This window comes from Taudactylus pleione, unplaced genomic scaffold (genome assembly GCF_031769625.1).
Source record: "Taudactylus pleione unplaced genomic scaffold, aTauple2 ptg000218l, whole genome shotgun sequence".
Lineage (NCBI taxonomy): Eukaryota > Metazoa > Chordata > Amphibia > Anura > Myobatrachidae > Taudactylus > Taudactylus pleione.
Window position 1 is genome coordinate 6987476 of NW_028284620.1, and position 13993 is coordinate 7001468.

At 40.1% G+C, this 13993-nt stretch overlaps 1 protein-coding gene across 5 annotated transcripts in view; it reads left to right on the forward strand.

Moving 5' to 3' along the window:
* Positions 1 to 13291, forward strand: part of SLC7A2 (solute carrier family 7 member 2) — a 129773-nt gene extending 116482 nt beyond the window's left edge. For all 5 annotated transcript variants that reach the window (XM_088478753.1, XM_088478754.1, XM_088478752.1 and 2 more), the window contains 5 exons: positions 3068 to 3170; positions 7789 to 7994; positions 9033 to 9199; positions 9793 to 9901; positions 11325 to 13291. In XM_088478753.1, the coding sequence (XP_088334879.1) occupies positions 3068 to 3170; positions 7789 to 7994; positions 9033 to 9199; positions 9793 to 9901; positions 11325 to 11524 (785 nt within the window). In that variant the 3' untranslated portion in view covers positions 11525 to 13291. The remainder of the gene's footprint in view (positions 1 to 3067; positions 3171 to 7788; positions 7995 to 9032; positions 9200 to 9792; positions 9902 to 11324) is intronic.
* The last annotated feature ends 702 nt before the right edge of the window (positions 13292 to 13993 follow it).

The following is a 13993-nucleotide window of genomic DNA, read 5'->3' on the forward strand; positions in this document are numbered from 1 at the left end:
GCCACAGCCAGCCAAGGCATTTCCAGCCCTCAAGGCTGCTACCGGCCCAAAGGCTGAATCTCATTTTACTGGCCTACAGGCCACAGTCAGCCAAGGCACTTCAAGCCCTCAAGGCTGCTGTACGGCTCAAATGCCACACCACATCCTACAAGCTCACAGGCTTCAGTCACTAAAACTTTTCAGCTGTTTAAGCTGCTACACGGCCGCATGAAGCAATGGTATACCTGCCCTCAAGGCGGTTGTGGAACTATACGCTTGGACACTACCTTAATTCATAACAATTGGTTGGTACTTTATCTCTCTCCAAGGCTTAGTACATCTCCTCCATGATGTTTACAGAATTTCAACTATGCTAGGTGCATGACGGCCACACGTGACATCCACCATGTTATAAGGTTATTATAACTGACTATCGCTATGAGCCAAAATTCCACCTTTTATTTTGCAAATTAATTTGAGATCTCACCACTGCATAATGAAATATCCAGCAAATGACAAAAGTGCCCAGTACCTGGTGCCTATCTCTACCTATCAGCAGGGATCATAGCCAGTTATTTTGCATGGTGTCAATAATTGGAGGACAAGCAGTTGTTGGCACCCTGGAGAGGAAAGAGAATATAGGAAATGGGTGTCAGGAGCTGCAAGTTTGAATTTTGGTGATGATAAATGATTGCTCTAAAATGCCGATCATCTTAAATTTTGATATTGTCAGTCACAATTAGCTCACAGCACCCTGCATAATAATCTGAGACTGGGAATAGATATTCTGGTAACAGCAAAGAGCGTTTCACCATGATTGTAGGGGTTTTTATTTCTATAAACGCACAAGTATATTTCTTCAGTATATTTGCATCTGTGCACTGAGAACCATCCAACTAATGGTGTGTACACACTGTACGATAAAAGTGCACGATATGAACGATAACGATATCGACCATATCATTATCATTTAGATAGTTCATTTTTTGCTGCCCAATGACCAGCGATGCGAGGGCACGTATAGACGATAACGATATCGACCATCGCCCGTGCATGCAGGCCAACCTGGTCGATATCGACCAGGTTACATAGGGACCCGCTATCGTTGATCACTGGTCGCTGGCCCATCGTTGTTGGGTTGGTGGTATGTTGGATGAACGATAACGATCATCCAGCACACCGGGAAGGTGCAGGACGATCAGTCAGCGATATCGTTATCGCTGACTGATCGTACCCGTGCGTAAGCACCATTAGAATCAGCCCCAATGTGTCTATGAAAAACACTTGTCATTCCCTATTCAATAGATTTTGCTTATGTGGAATTAATATTTCTAAATCCCTGGTAAATAAGTATTGTCGCACACATAGAAATAATAGCACACTAGAGGGCATCCTATATTCAAAAACTATTTTGAATAGCAGCTAAAATAACCACAAACAAATATTAAATATAATGAAATTATATGCTATTAAATCATATGGGATCACACCCATCTGTGGGCAGTCTTTCATTCAAACACCCAGCTCACAGGCAGGTCTATTTATTTTGTGCTGAGATTTTAGTGTTGACAACCCTATTCTTAGTAAATCTGTGATTTGTATGCAAGTCAGTATTAATGATATGATGTTTGGTCCAATGGTGCTCTGGGCCGACTTGGTGCGTTAAGTCATGTTTAACCTGCGCCAATATGGGCTAAATCTCCAATTTGCAAAATCACAGGGATGTCACAGAAAAACTCCAAATCGACCATAAACACATCTTAGTAAATTGAACCCAAAGTGTATAAGGCCTGATAGCTGAAAGCAGATAATAGGCCAGAACGGAAATGGCCTTCTCAGTGGCTGTCCCAACCAACATACACAGCTACTCCCTTTCTAGCTATAATGATATCCAAAACTAACAATACACCTTTCTGTGAAAAATATCATAAAAATTAAGAATCTGGGCGTACATTCTCCTACCACTCCTCCAATATTATTCTTATTGCAATACATCGCTGAGCATCTTTTCGTGTTACCTTTTCTCTTAAAATGCCTCTTATTCACAAAGTGATGTGAATAGGACGCGCAGGCAGTTTATTCTGATTAAATGATATGTGGCATGCCTATAGTATGTGTGCGACAGCGGCTATATCTGCAGAATTGGAGTGAGGGCGGTTGGCATGTTCACAGGACTTGAGAACCATTCACAGGGTACTTCAAAATTGGTCCTACCGGTCACAGCCACTAAGGTTTTTAGCGGGGCTGCAATCCATAAAAAATGGCTGCAAGGAGAGACCCCTGTGGCTCTGGCGGAATGGGTATGTAATTCCGGCTGTCATGATGCCTCCTGGCAGAATACTGACAGTGGCATCCCGATGGTTGGTTCCCCGACAGGGGTTGGGTAAGTATACTTCCTCTCCCCCCTTCCCTCCCCTAACCCTCCCTTCTTGTAGCTCAACCCTCCCCAACCCGCACCCTGCCCTCCCCTTTAGTGCCTAAATCTAACCCTCCACCCCCTCGTGCCTAAACCTAACCCTCCCCGCTTAGTGCCTATCCCCCCACCCCCAGTGGTGTCTAACCCTCCCTCCTAGGGGTGCCTAACCCTATCCTCCACCACCAAAACCTAACTCCGCTACGCTCCCTAAACCTAACCCTCCCATCCACCACGGCTAATGCTAATGGCACCCCAGACTTACCTCATTCGTGTTGGCGTTCCAGCGTCAGGATTTCCCTGTCGGTATTGAGACTGGCAGCTTCACGGCCGCCGGTCTCATAACTACATCCCGTTATGGCTATTGCCTTATACTAGATTAGTGAAGCCTTAAGCAAGGACTGCCCAAATTCATTCATAACCGCTACGTTTTCCCCCCTTACAGTAGCCGCCATCATGATTTGCTAATTCATATTCTTCATACATATAGGTGCGATGCTGCTGCGCTAAGCCAGGTTATGGCATCACAAAAGGGAAACAATACTTTTTTTTGTTCTGGTTGTATATTTTGTTGCAACTTCATAAATGCTACACGAAATATATTTTAATGATTGGAGTCCGTTTTTAGTTTTTAATTTGATCATATTAATGAATTTTCATTTGTTTTCCTTGTAGCTATAATGGCGTTTCTGTTTGACCTGAAAGCTCTGGTAGACATGATGTCCATTGGAACGCTCCTGGCCTATTCCCTGGTGGCAGCATGTGTTCTCATCCTCCGGTACAGTGCATACTATTCTAACTGCAGCTTGCCAATGCTCCTATCTCCTGTACAGCAAAGTGCGTTATTCCAGCATCCTTTCTTTTCAGATGGATATTTCAACTTGTCCATACAGCATCTTCTCTAACTCTATATGAAATGCATATGCACGCCTTTTAGGGAAACGAAATGATGTTTTGGATTTTACTTCTGTACGTTTTCAGTAGAACAGGTACACACGTTATATTCAGTGTCAGGAATTGGAGCTGCTATATAATAATAATAATAATCATCATCATCATAATTTTATTTATATAGCACTTTTCACTTAGTAGGACTCAAAGTGCTTTACATTTGCATTTAAAACACAAAATAGAAAATAAAATTAACAGCAAAGAAAGACATTAGTGAAGGGAAATTAGTGGCGAGTCTTGAGTCTGTTTTTGAAAAATTCTAGAATGGAAGCCTCTCAAACTGTACGGGGAAGTGAGTTCCATAGAGTAGGAGCCACAAAGTTAAAAGCTTGACCCCCAGATGAATTCAGGGAGATTCTAGGTACTGCTAATAGTCCTTCATCTATAGATCACAGTAAGGAATCAGAAGCTGCTTCAGGTACCTTGGGTCCTGGTTCTGTAGGTCTTCGACAGTCATTAAGTCAATCTTGAAATAGATTCTTCATCTTACAGGCGTGAAGGGGACTAGAGAATGGGTGTTATGTGGCTGGAACGGGGCTGGTTGGTTAATAGCCTGGCAGCTGCATTTTGGTTGTTTGATTCAGGTATAATGATTTGTCATAAACTGAATTACAGCACCTGGCAATTGTTGACATTTTAAAGGGATATCCGCAAACTAATGTATCTAGTGGGGACCTTCTCTGGGAACCTTCATAGTGATCTCTAAGATGGAACGTATCAATCTGATTTGACAGAGCTCAGTGATTATTTTCTTTTGCTAAATTTTATTTAGAGTATGATTTCACAGTAATTTTGCTGCTTTGTGGACTTTTAACCTGGTTGTGTCTAATTGCCATGGCTTTATCATCTGTAGCCTGCAAACAGATTGGGTAACAGGATTTCTGATAAAGGCGAGCCTCACCAGCCTTGGGAATCATAACTATCAGGGCTTCAGACACTGAAGAGGGGCGGTTTATGAATTTCACTTTTATTAAATAAATGTATCCATCTTTAATTTGTTTCTGCATTTAGAAATAAGCAGCATTTTTTTTGTCCTGATGAAAAAAATATACGTTTTATGAACTCTACCGTATTTTGGTTGGGGATTTGGACCAGTTTATTACTGATGTGCCTGCAGGGCCTAGTTAAGGATGCCAGCTGCTCTAAGCATCCCATACCCTTTCTCCTGCCACCGCTATTGAGTACATTCAGAGTCACACCGATGTCAGGCATTTTAGGCACATATGCAATACAGTGAGCATCCCAGGGACTGCCATACAGTATAAAGAGCATTCAAGTGACTACCCTACATCATTGTTTTGTATAATTTAGAAATCATACTAGCCAATCTCCCAAAAGCTCCCCCCATATCCCTACACCTTAGACTGCAGCCTGATTAGCCTATTGGTTGATCAGGCACTGGGGGCCTGGATCTAAAAATCATAATGTTTATATTAAAGGTAGAACTCACTTGGCTGATCACAGTGGAAATAATGAGATCAGTGACCCCAGTGCTTTTATACATTGCAGGTGATTTAATTTAGGCCAATTCTTTCCATGGCAATATAACAAATAAGTGTCTGCTCTGATATCGATGTTTATCTTTCTGATTTGGTATATTCTGCATATAACAAAGAGAAGTCAGTTAGAAACTGAGATTTGCACTTTCATACAGTCAATTTAATTCAGGTGTGCAGCTGCCAGAAAGCACTCTGCAACTAATATTTACATTTATTTTCCTCACACCCCATAGAGGTGCGCAGGATATTAGTGGAAATGTTATACTGTATTAAAGGGTAATGTAGACAGCCAGACATTGCAGTGATGTTTAGCAGCAAATCGATCTGAATCTAATTGCCCCCTAATAGTCCAGAATAACTAAGGCCCTCATTCAGAGCCGCTCGTTAGCGGCAGTACGCTCGTTCCGAGCGATGTTTGCACATCTGCGCATGCGTACGGTTTTTAGTACGCATGCGCGAACCAGTCATTGCGGCCAAAAATCGTTGGTACGCAATATAGCGAGTGCCTGCTATTTTGAATGACAGAATGAGGCGTATGTGGGTGGTAACAGGGGAAGGTGCTTGAAAATGGGGAGTGGAGATCCGAACGCAGGCATGCTTAAAGGTCAAAACGGGCGTTTTATGGGTGTGTATATTTAAAACAGCAGCGTCATTGTTCACGTCACTGGGTTATTTTATAGCCAGAACTGCTCGCAAATTTGTGGTAGCAAACACCAACCACAAGAATAGCGAGCAGTTCATACGCTGGTCGATGTACTCGATTAATCTAATAAATAGCGGACATGACGTAGGATGCGAGCGGCCAGGGGGCGTTTTTAACAAATAAACGAGCGTATGTTTTGCTCGCTTGTTCAGACTTAGAGGTGTGAACAGACTACAATGTGCGTACGGATCATTTGAATAGCCACCCCTTGTTTTTAAACGAACGACCGCAAATAGCGAACGGCTCTGAATGAGTGGAGTTCTGGCACATTAACGCTCTGTAAAATACAATAGAGTTCTAATAGAACACTCGTTACTATGTGTTGGAGGAGAGAACTCCTTGCTGTCTCCTCTGAGCCTCCAGAACTCCATGTAGAGTATGCATGGAGGTACGCTGATGTCACAACTCGACCTCCGACCCAGCCAGCTGAAATGAGATACTGCGCATGCTTACCTTGTTCACGCGTCTTCTCTTCTCCGTCTTCCATAGAAGAGGATGTGTATAGGTGTGGCCTACGTTACACTGCCTACATTAACCACATATGTATTGATATGACCTGTTGGTGGAACCTTGTGGTGGCCCCATTAGGTTGACAGTGGATGTGAAAGTGGATGTTAAACCACACAGATGTCCTTAACCAGGATACTGGGTTTATAGGTAACAGCAACTGCGGCAATGCAGCGGTGGTACACAGTGGTAACACAGCAGTGGTCACAACAGCGGTAATTGCAGGTAATCAGGGCCTTACATCTGGGAGCTAAGTACTGTGTGTCCACACACTACTGTGACACTCTACACAGTGGTGCTCTGGACCTCTCAGTGACTCAGTGCACTGATGTATGCAGGAGACAGTACCAGACCCCATTGGTCTATAGCAATATGTTCCTGTTTAGGTGTGTTGTACCTGTTGTAAGCCTGTGTTGTGTACCTACTGCATACCAGTATTAACCCTGTGTTATTCTGCAACCTCTTCTGTCTGCCTAATAAAACCAAAACCTGGTTAAGTTGTTCATTATGTGGACTAACCTTCACCACACACCACTGACACCTATATCAACATCTACATTACAATGGGAAGCTTTGGGAATATGCTTCTAGCTATTTTTTTTTTCTTTAAGTATGAATTGTAGAAGGTTTTGTCTATGCTTTAATTAGCGTTGTTTTTCAGTGAGCATGTATACAAGTTGTAAGATAAGTAATTCTATTAAGTCTCTCCCTACCTTTGCATTTGGGAATCCCTGGTTTTGATATAATGGCTACCTAGAGCTGAGTAGATTGCCTCCCATAATAACAGCAGCAGCTAAATAAGTACATCATTGCCTGATTTTATCTATAGGTAATACCTGAATAATAAAATACTAACTCTTAAGCTATATTGAATATTTCATTTAATTTAAAAATGTAATAAATAATATTTTGACATTTGCCTTTAATTGGGCACCAATACTTCTTTATATTTCATTATTATCAAATGTCATAATTATTTATTTATTCTTTAACTGTATTATATTTTATTTTCATCAGTTAGACTGCAGTAGTTAATAAATTGTAACTACTGTATATCCTATAAAAAAAAGTTTGCTAAACTAGTTGCCTAGTTCTTAGAGTAAACAACATCTGTCCGTGTCTTACATTAACTGCACTGGGTGTGTAAGTCAGGATTTGGACTTCTGGCACACAGTCGCTAGATGAATTAGAACTACTAAGATTCTTGGAAAATATTACAATGTATAAAATGCATCTCAGATCTTAAGGAGACGCAGTTAGCCGCAAGTCTGCCGTAAAGAATTTAAAGGCAAATATTCACCCATATGTGTACACATCTATATGTCCAGACCGCCCCTATACATACTCTTGGCTTCATAGCTGTCATGCTAGATGTAAAAGATCCATCTGAAAACAGTTGTAATTATGCCTATACACAACTCCTGCATAGCAATTCCATCCACAAGCCCTCATCAAACTTTGCCTATGTACGAACACCCCATTACCACACAGTTATTCCCCTTCAGCCGTAAGTGTAGATTCTAGAAGGTTGCATAAGATATAGCTATTGTTGCCAGGTTATACAGTAGTTAAAATATTTTGTTGGAGGCTGATAAAAAAAAATGTTTGGCAGACCGTACTTCATTAGTTTCTATAATAATAAATCTTCTTGTTTTATTTCTTAAAACTGTAAACATATACATAGTTTTAGAACAACCATTATTACGTTCAGTTAAAATATATGAATTTCTATATAGGTACCAGCCTGGCTTAGGTTATGAGCAACCTAAATGTGCTCCTGCTAAGGAAATGCTGTCTGCATCAGAGAGAGAATCGATGATGAATGAGTCACAAATCATTATCCTACAGGAACAGAGATTTCGTTTCCATTCTCTCCTGCATCCTGCCAGCCTGCCTACAGAACAGTCTGCCTCTGCCGTCAGCCGCTTAGTAGGACTGCTGGGTAAGAAGCCTTCTTTCTAATAATATTAATAATAATTAATAAACCCTACTTATAAAGACATATCTATTAATTACTATTTCTTACACACCCTGCTACATTATGACATAACTACTGGACTTGCTCAGTAGAGAGACCAATTCCCATCCTTGACTGCTCAGACTATGTTGCGAATGTTAGCTAATTCAATAAGAATGATTCCTGCAAATGCAGCGTCATATGTCGAACTCTTCCTCAATGTCTTCCAAAGGACGTACCTTTCATCTTATCGAAGATATATTTGATAAGACTAGCAGAGGATCACTCCTGTCCCAAGTGTGAGTCTTTGGTGGTGGTCCTGTTGCAATGTCTTTGGACATGCCTGGTGATACGCCGATTCTGGATTCAAATATGGAGTTATGTTACTCGAATTTCGTTTAATTATCCACCACCTGAATGGGCCATATTTGGTATGTTGCCTTGGGAGGGTAAGAGTAGCTCAGGGGGTACGGTACGGAAATTGTTAGTGATATCTGCGGTGGCCAAGAAATGTATCCTTCTGGTGTGGATACAGTCCAGCATCCCACCATTCCCACTTTTTTTAGATAAATTATTCTACGTTCTTAGGATGGATTGGCTGGAAGATTCGCTGAAAAAAGAAAAGTTAACGGAACGCTTCTCTGACACATGGGAGAGCTATATTGACACTCTCTCCCCATTACTTAGGGAACAACTTTGGAAATGTTTCCAAGGTACAATGTGGCACGAAACGCGCCTCTACTCCCAGGACCCCCCAATAGCTATTGATACAACTTCAGCCCAGGTTGGCTGTGATACGCAAGTCCGAGTCTACTAGTTATTTTTTGTATTTAGCAATACGTGAATATTGTTGATTTCATGTTGTCATTTGTTTTTATATCATATTGATACTTTTTGTGTCTTATATGCTACTTTTGTTATATACATCAAATTTGGTTTTATCGTATTGTGTAGCCATGCTTCAATAAAGAAAATTTGTTTACAAAAAAAATATGATAATAATATTTCTCCCCTGTTTTACAGCAATAGTTATTTGTGCCCTAAGCATTCTAACAACATATGCTATCCCAGCAATAAATAATCTGGAAGCCTGGAGTATTGCCCTTCTCACAGTGTTCATCGTGCTCATCATCTTCATTGTGTCAATTATCTGGAGACAGCCTCAGAACCAGCATAAAGTTGCCTTTATGGTAAGCATCACTTGGGTTCAGCTAAGATTGTGCATGTGTCAGCCATCTCCGGCACTAGGTTAGGGCGTTTATTGTTTTTGCCATGGCACTTAGGTGGGGAGAGATCTAGAATTGATTTTGGCCCACTAATACAGTAGGTGGACCAAATTAATTTTGTTTCCAAGCCTAAATCTCAGTACTGGCCCTGTCCCTGAACCAACTCACTAATATAAACTGGACTCTAATGTCTGATTCTTACTTTAAAATGATTTAATGACCATGTGACCTAGTGCTAAAATGGCCTGATGACCAATTGATTTGGAACCCAAACAATAACATGTTGCCAAATCAAAGGGATCCCAAGTTATCTGAAGATCAGGTGTACGGGCATACTAGCTTAGAGCACAAATGATCTGGTGCCCAAATGGACTGGAGCCAGTATAACTCTCGGGAATGGGGGATGCAGAAAACATTAATTCTGTGAACTGGATACATGTAGTTACACAGTGGAAGGATATACATTGTACACTGACATGTTTAGATGCATTTTGTTATTTCCGTTCCTTTGCACAATTATATAAAGAGTGTAATCCTGTTTTATTCCTTTTCTATAGGTTCCATTCCTACCGTTTCTGCCAGTTTTTAGTGTCCTGGTAAATGTTTACTTAATGGTGCAGCTAAGCGGTGACACCTGGATAAGATTTAGTGTTTGGATGGCTCTCGGTAAGTCAGAGGAGGATTCAGAATCTTGCTGTAATCATTAGAATTATTTCCATTTGATGATACTAACTAGATTCAATAATTTTTTTCCAGAAAAATGAATCTATTTCCAAAATTGCAGTATTCATTAGGGAGTGGAAAACACATTAACATATATGGACGTTGCTATTGTAATAGGGCACTTTGCATAGTAAAACAAAGTCCATGACTTGAAAGAGATGAGCGACATCTGTGATATGGCAGCATTTAGTGGACAGCAATATAAAGCTGATCCAGTCTTCCATCCACTAAGACTGCATCATAATATATATGGAATTGTAGACATTTTTTATCTTAAAAAAACTAACACTTATTAATGTTTGTCATAGCAATTTTCCTGACTACGGGGTGCATTCAGAGTTGTAGGCACGTCCATTAAGTTGACAGATTTAGTAACTGAGCATACGCAACTTTGAGCAACTACAGGGCGATTCAGGGTCACTTGTATCTCGGCTGCATTTCCTGTTGCGACTGAGTGGGTGTAACTGGATAGCAACTGGGCATTTCCTCGTAGACTACGTTTTCTGAGTACTTGCCGTGGGCACAATTGCGGACTGGTCACAGTTGAGTGTAGGCAGACGTGTCTGATTTCAGACGGATCTCCCGCACCAGGTATAGGGCTTATGCAAATATGCGCTGACAATAATGACGGAGATGAATAGAAATGGCGTGGCCACAGAGGTGCTGGTGACGCTGGACACAAGCTATGATCTGCATTTATTTACGAGCAGGCAATGCAGTCTCATCTGCGGATAACTTGCGAGCAAATCAGTCCATGTATATATAATTTTGCACTAATAAATACAGTACTTAGGGCCTGATTCAGAGGTAGTTGGTAATACAGACGCTCTGTCGGAGTGTACCAACGTTGAGACACTCACTTTCAGTTGCAATTGCTGTAGAAATTATAAACACTCCAACATTGAAGCAACATTGGTCACACCATCGACATTTGTGGTAGCCTTAGATCTACTCTAGCTACTCTCCTCTAATCCAACTAAACATGGCCTCTGAAGCATTGGATGTGCGTTTGGGAACACAGCAGCATTCTCTGACACGCCTGTGACACTCCCCTATCACGTCATGAAATGGCCCCTTTCTGCAATCCCAGTCTCCACCCGGATACATCCAGGGATCACAAACCACTTCTCAAGTGTTAGCCATGCTGTACGCAAGTGTGGACGGCATATGGCAATTGGGATCGCGCATGTGCAGTAAGGGATTCCCGGACTTTTTGCGCATGCGCAGTAGTAAAAAATAGCTTAACTGCGGGAACATCAACTCCGCGTCCGTCTGTGAAATAGGCCCTTAGTGTATGTACTCTGATATTTTAGAGCTTTGTCTTTTTTAATATAACTTTTTTTTATATGTCACTCTTGTTTTCTAGGTATGCTGATTTACTTTGCTTATGGCATAAGAAATAGCCTTGAAGGGAAACCTAAAACACCTAAAGAAGAAGAGGAAGATGAGGAGGAGGACTCTGACAACAGTGGGGTTGATGAGAAAACATCAGGAAAACAAAATGAGGAGGAAAATGCTAAAGAAAGCGATCACTTTATTTTGCGTGAAAGGACAAGTGAATGCTAGTGATAGGCAACTCCCTGAGAAGATGTTAGCTGATCAGTGCTGCGAGAAGTGCCGGGATTTCCACAGATCATACTAGGACAGAGCTCTGTTCTTTGGATCTATGTGTTCTCCTAAAAACAACCTACTTTTAACTAGATTTTCCATGTCTCCTAAACAAAAGTGAGAGTTGTTTTGAGGTTTTGCTGCTAAACTGCTTTATTTTGTATCTATAATGTCTTACTCTGCAACTGCTTGTCTGTGATTAAATATAGGGTAAAATGTATGGCCGACCAGAGCCTCAAATAGGAAAGAAAATATTTTGTTAGCTTTTTTTTGTTAATGGGCAGTAGGCCACATTCCTGAAGCCCCTGAAATATAGAATTTAGCTTATATTTTTGAAATGTAGCTTATATTTTTTTTAATTATCTTGATAACTAGTCTGCGATGGTAAAGTCAGCAGACATTTCTCAGGAGAGTTTCCCATAGGCCCAGAACTGTCAAAGTGCAATTTAACATTGTGTTAGGAAACCTTTTGTATTTTGTTCTTTGAGCTGAATTACTAAGTACATCTGTCTGGACACAGTACATATAAGAAGCTTTTATACATATTATTTAAATATTTCTATTGTGCCTTTTAAGTACCCTGTGGGCAAATCTACGAGCGATATAAGACTGTCCTGTATCGGCCCACATAATTAGCTGCTTAGAGGGATTTAGCAGTATTTGTCTATAGTGGATGGTTGTGGAATTCATTATCTATATGAAAGTGCTGTGAGATGTTAACAGATAGTAATATGTAGTATCTTACTGAAAATAGAACAATGTGTTATATCCTATAGAACCAATACTCTTCTCATAAGTCTGACCTGACATAGACTTATCAAAGCTATTATTTTATTGGTTGTTATGGCTTACCGTACATTTGTGCCATGTGTTGCATGTTATTATTAAATGAACATTATACTGACCACATATGCAGTTTACCAGATATTACTATGTATATGGCCTCAAAACATTGCAGTTGTCATAATGAACCTATCACAAAGGGTCATCAGCGGACATGTTAGTAAATGCGGTTAAATGAAGCCCACTATCGGCCTGTGTGTGCAGTTCTGTTCCTACAGTGCTAACAGGCACTAGGGATGCAGGAAGTGTATTCATAGACTACAGTTTTATGGATATAGTCCAGCCCACAATATGGCTACCTCCACTATGTGAAGGCAAACAGCACACTTTTAGAACCTTTAAACTATTATAAACCTTCCAGGAAGTTGTGTAACTATCCCTTGGCAATAGACTGCAATTGATTCCTCTGATTTTAGTGTTTTGTAGCAAAGGGTAACATTTTATTCACACTGTCATACTGTGTTGTGCTACTATAGTATTCTTAATATGACCTTGTACAGTAGGTAGTATTATTTAGACTGCATTTGTAAAGTAACGATAACATAGTTGTTTTGAGTAAAGTAAGATATATGTGTGTGTGTATATGTGTATATGTGTGTATATATATATATATATATATATATATATATACACACATTGGCCAATAACATTCTGCAGTGCTGAGGAGGTAACTGACCTTTATTTAGTGACCTATATATCTATACATAGTCTAACACTGTTACACTAATAGCCTATAGCAATAGTTATCATATTTCAGTCATGTTAATAACTCTTCAATATATTGTGTATTTTATACCATGTGCTCAATCTGTAAGAGCTGTGACTTTCTGTGCTGGTAAAGCCAAATTTTATCTTTGTATAAATTTAAATTTTTTTGTTATATTTGGTGTTCTGAAAGTGTCACCTTTATTTCACTTTTCTTATTTTTACTTTTGGTTTATTTACAGGGAGTATTGAACCTTAAAGAAAAGTAGTAAAGACTCAGAGGGAGATGTACTAAGCCGTGGTGAGAGATAAAGTACCAACCAATCAGCTCCTAACTCACTTTAGACTGTTTGAAAAATGATAGTTAGGAGCTGATTGGTTGGTACTTTATCTCCACTCACTTTATCACTCTCCGAGGCTTAGTACATCTATGTTACTTTATAAGTAGGATATATTAAAAATATAAAATTCAATGTTTAATATTGACCTACAGCAAATGGAGATAACTAATTGGTCATAATTACTATATGAATGATAGAATTGCCCTATGAGCCATACAGTCTGAGTGCATCTGAGACTGGTAATGGTAAACAACCACTACAACCAAATTATAACAACCATTATAACCAAACCAAATAACTAATGACACAGTTGTGTTTCTCCTCTTTTAAAATTTAAATAGTAAAGTTACACAGCCAGTGCATTTATAGACCAGAGGTTCCCAAACACGGTCCTCAAGGCACCCTAACAGTCCAGATTTTAAGGATATCCATGTTGACCACAGGTGACTTAATTAGTACCTCAGTCAATCTGATTTAACCACCTGTGCTCAACCATGGATATCTCTAAAACCTGAACTGGTAGGGGGTCTTGAGGACC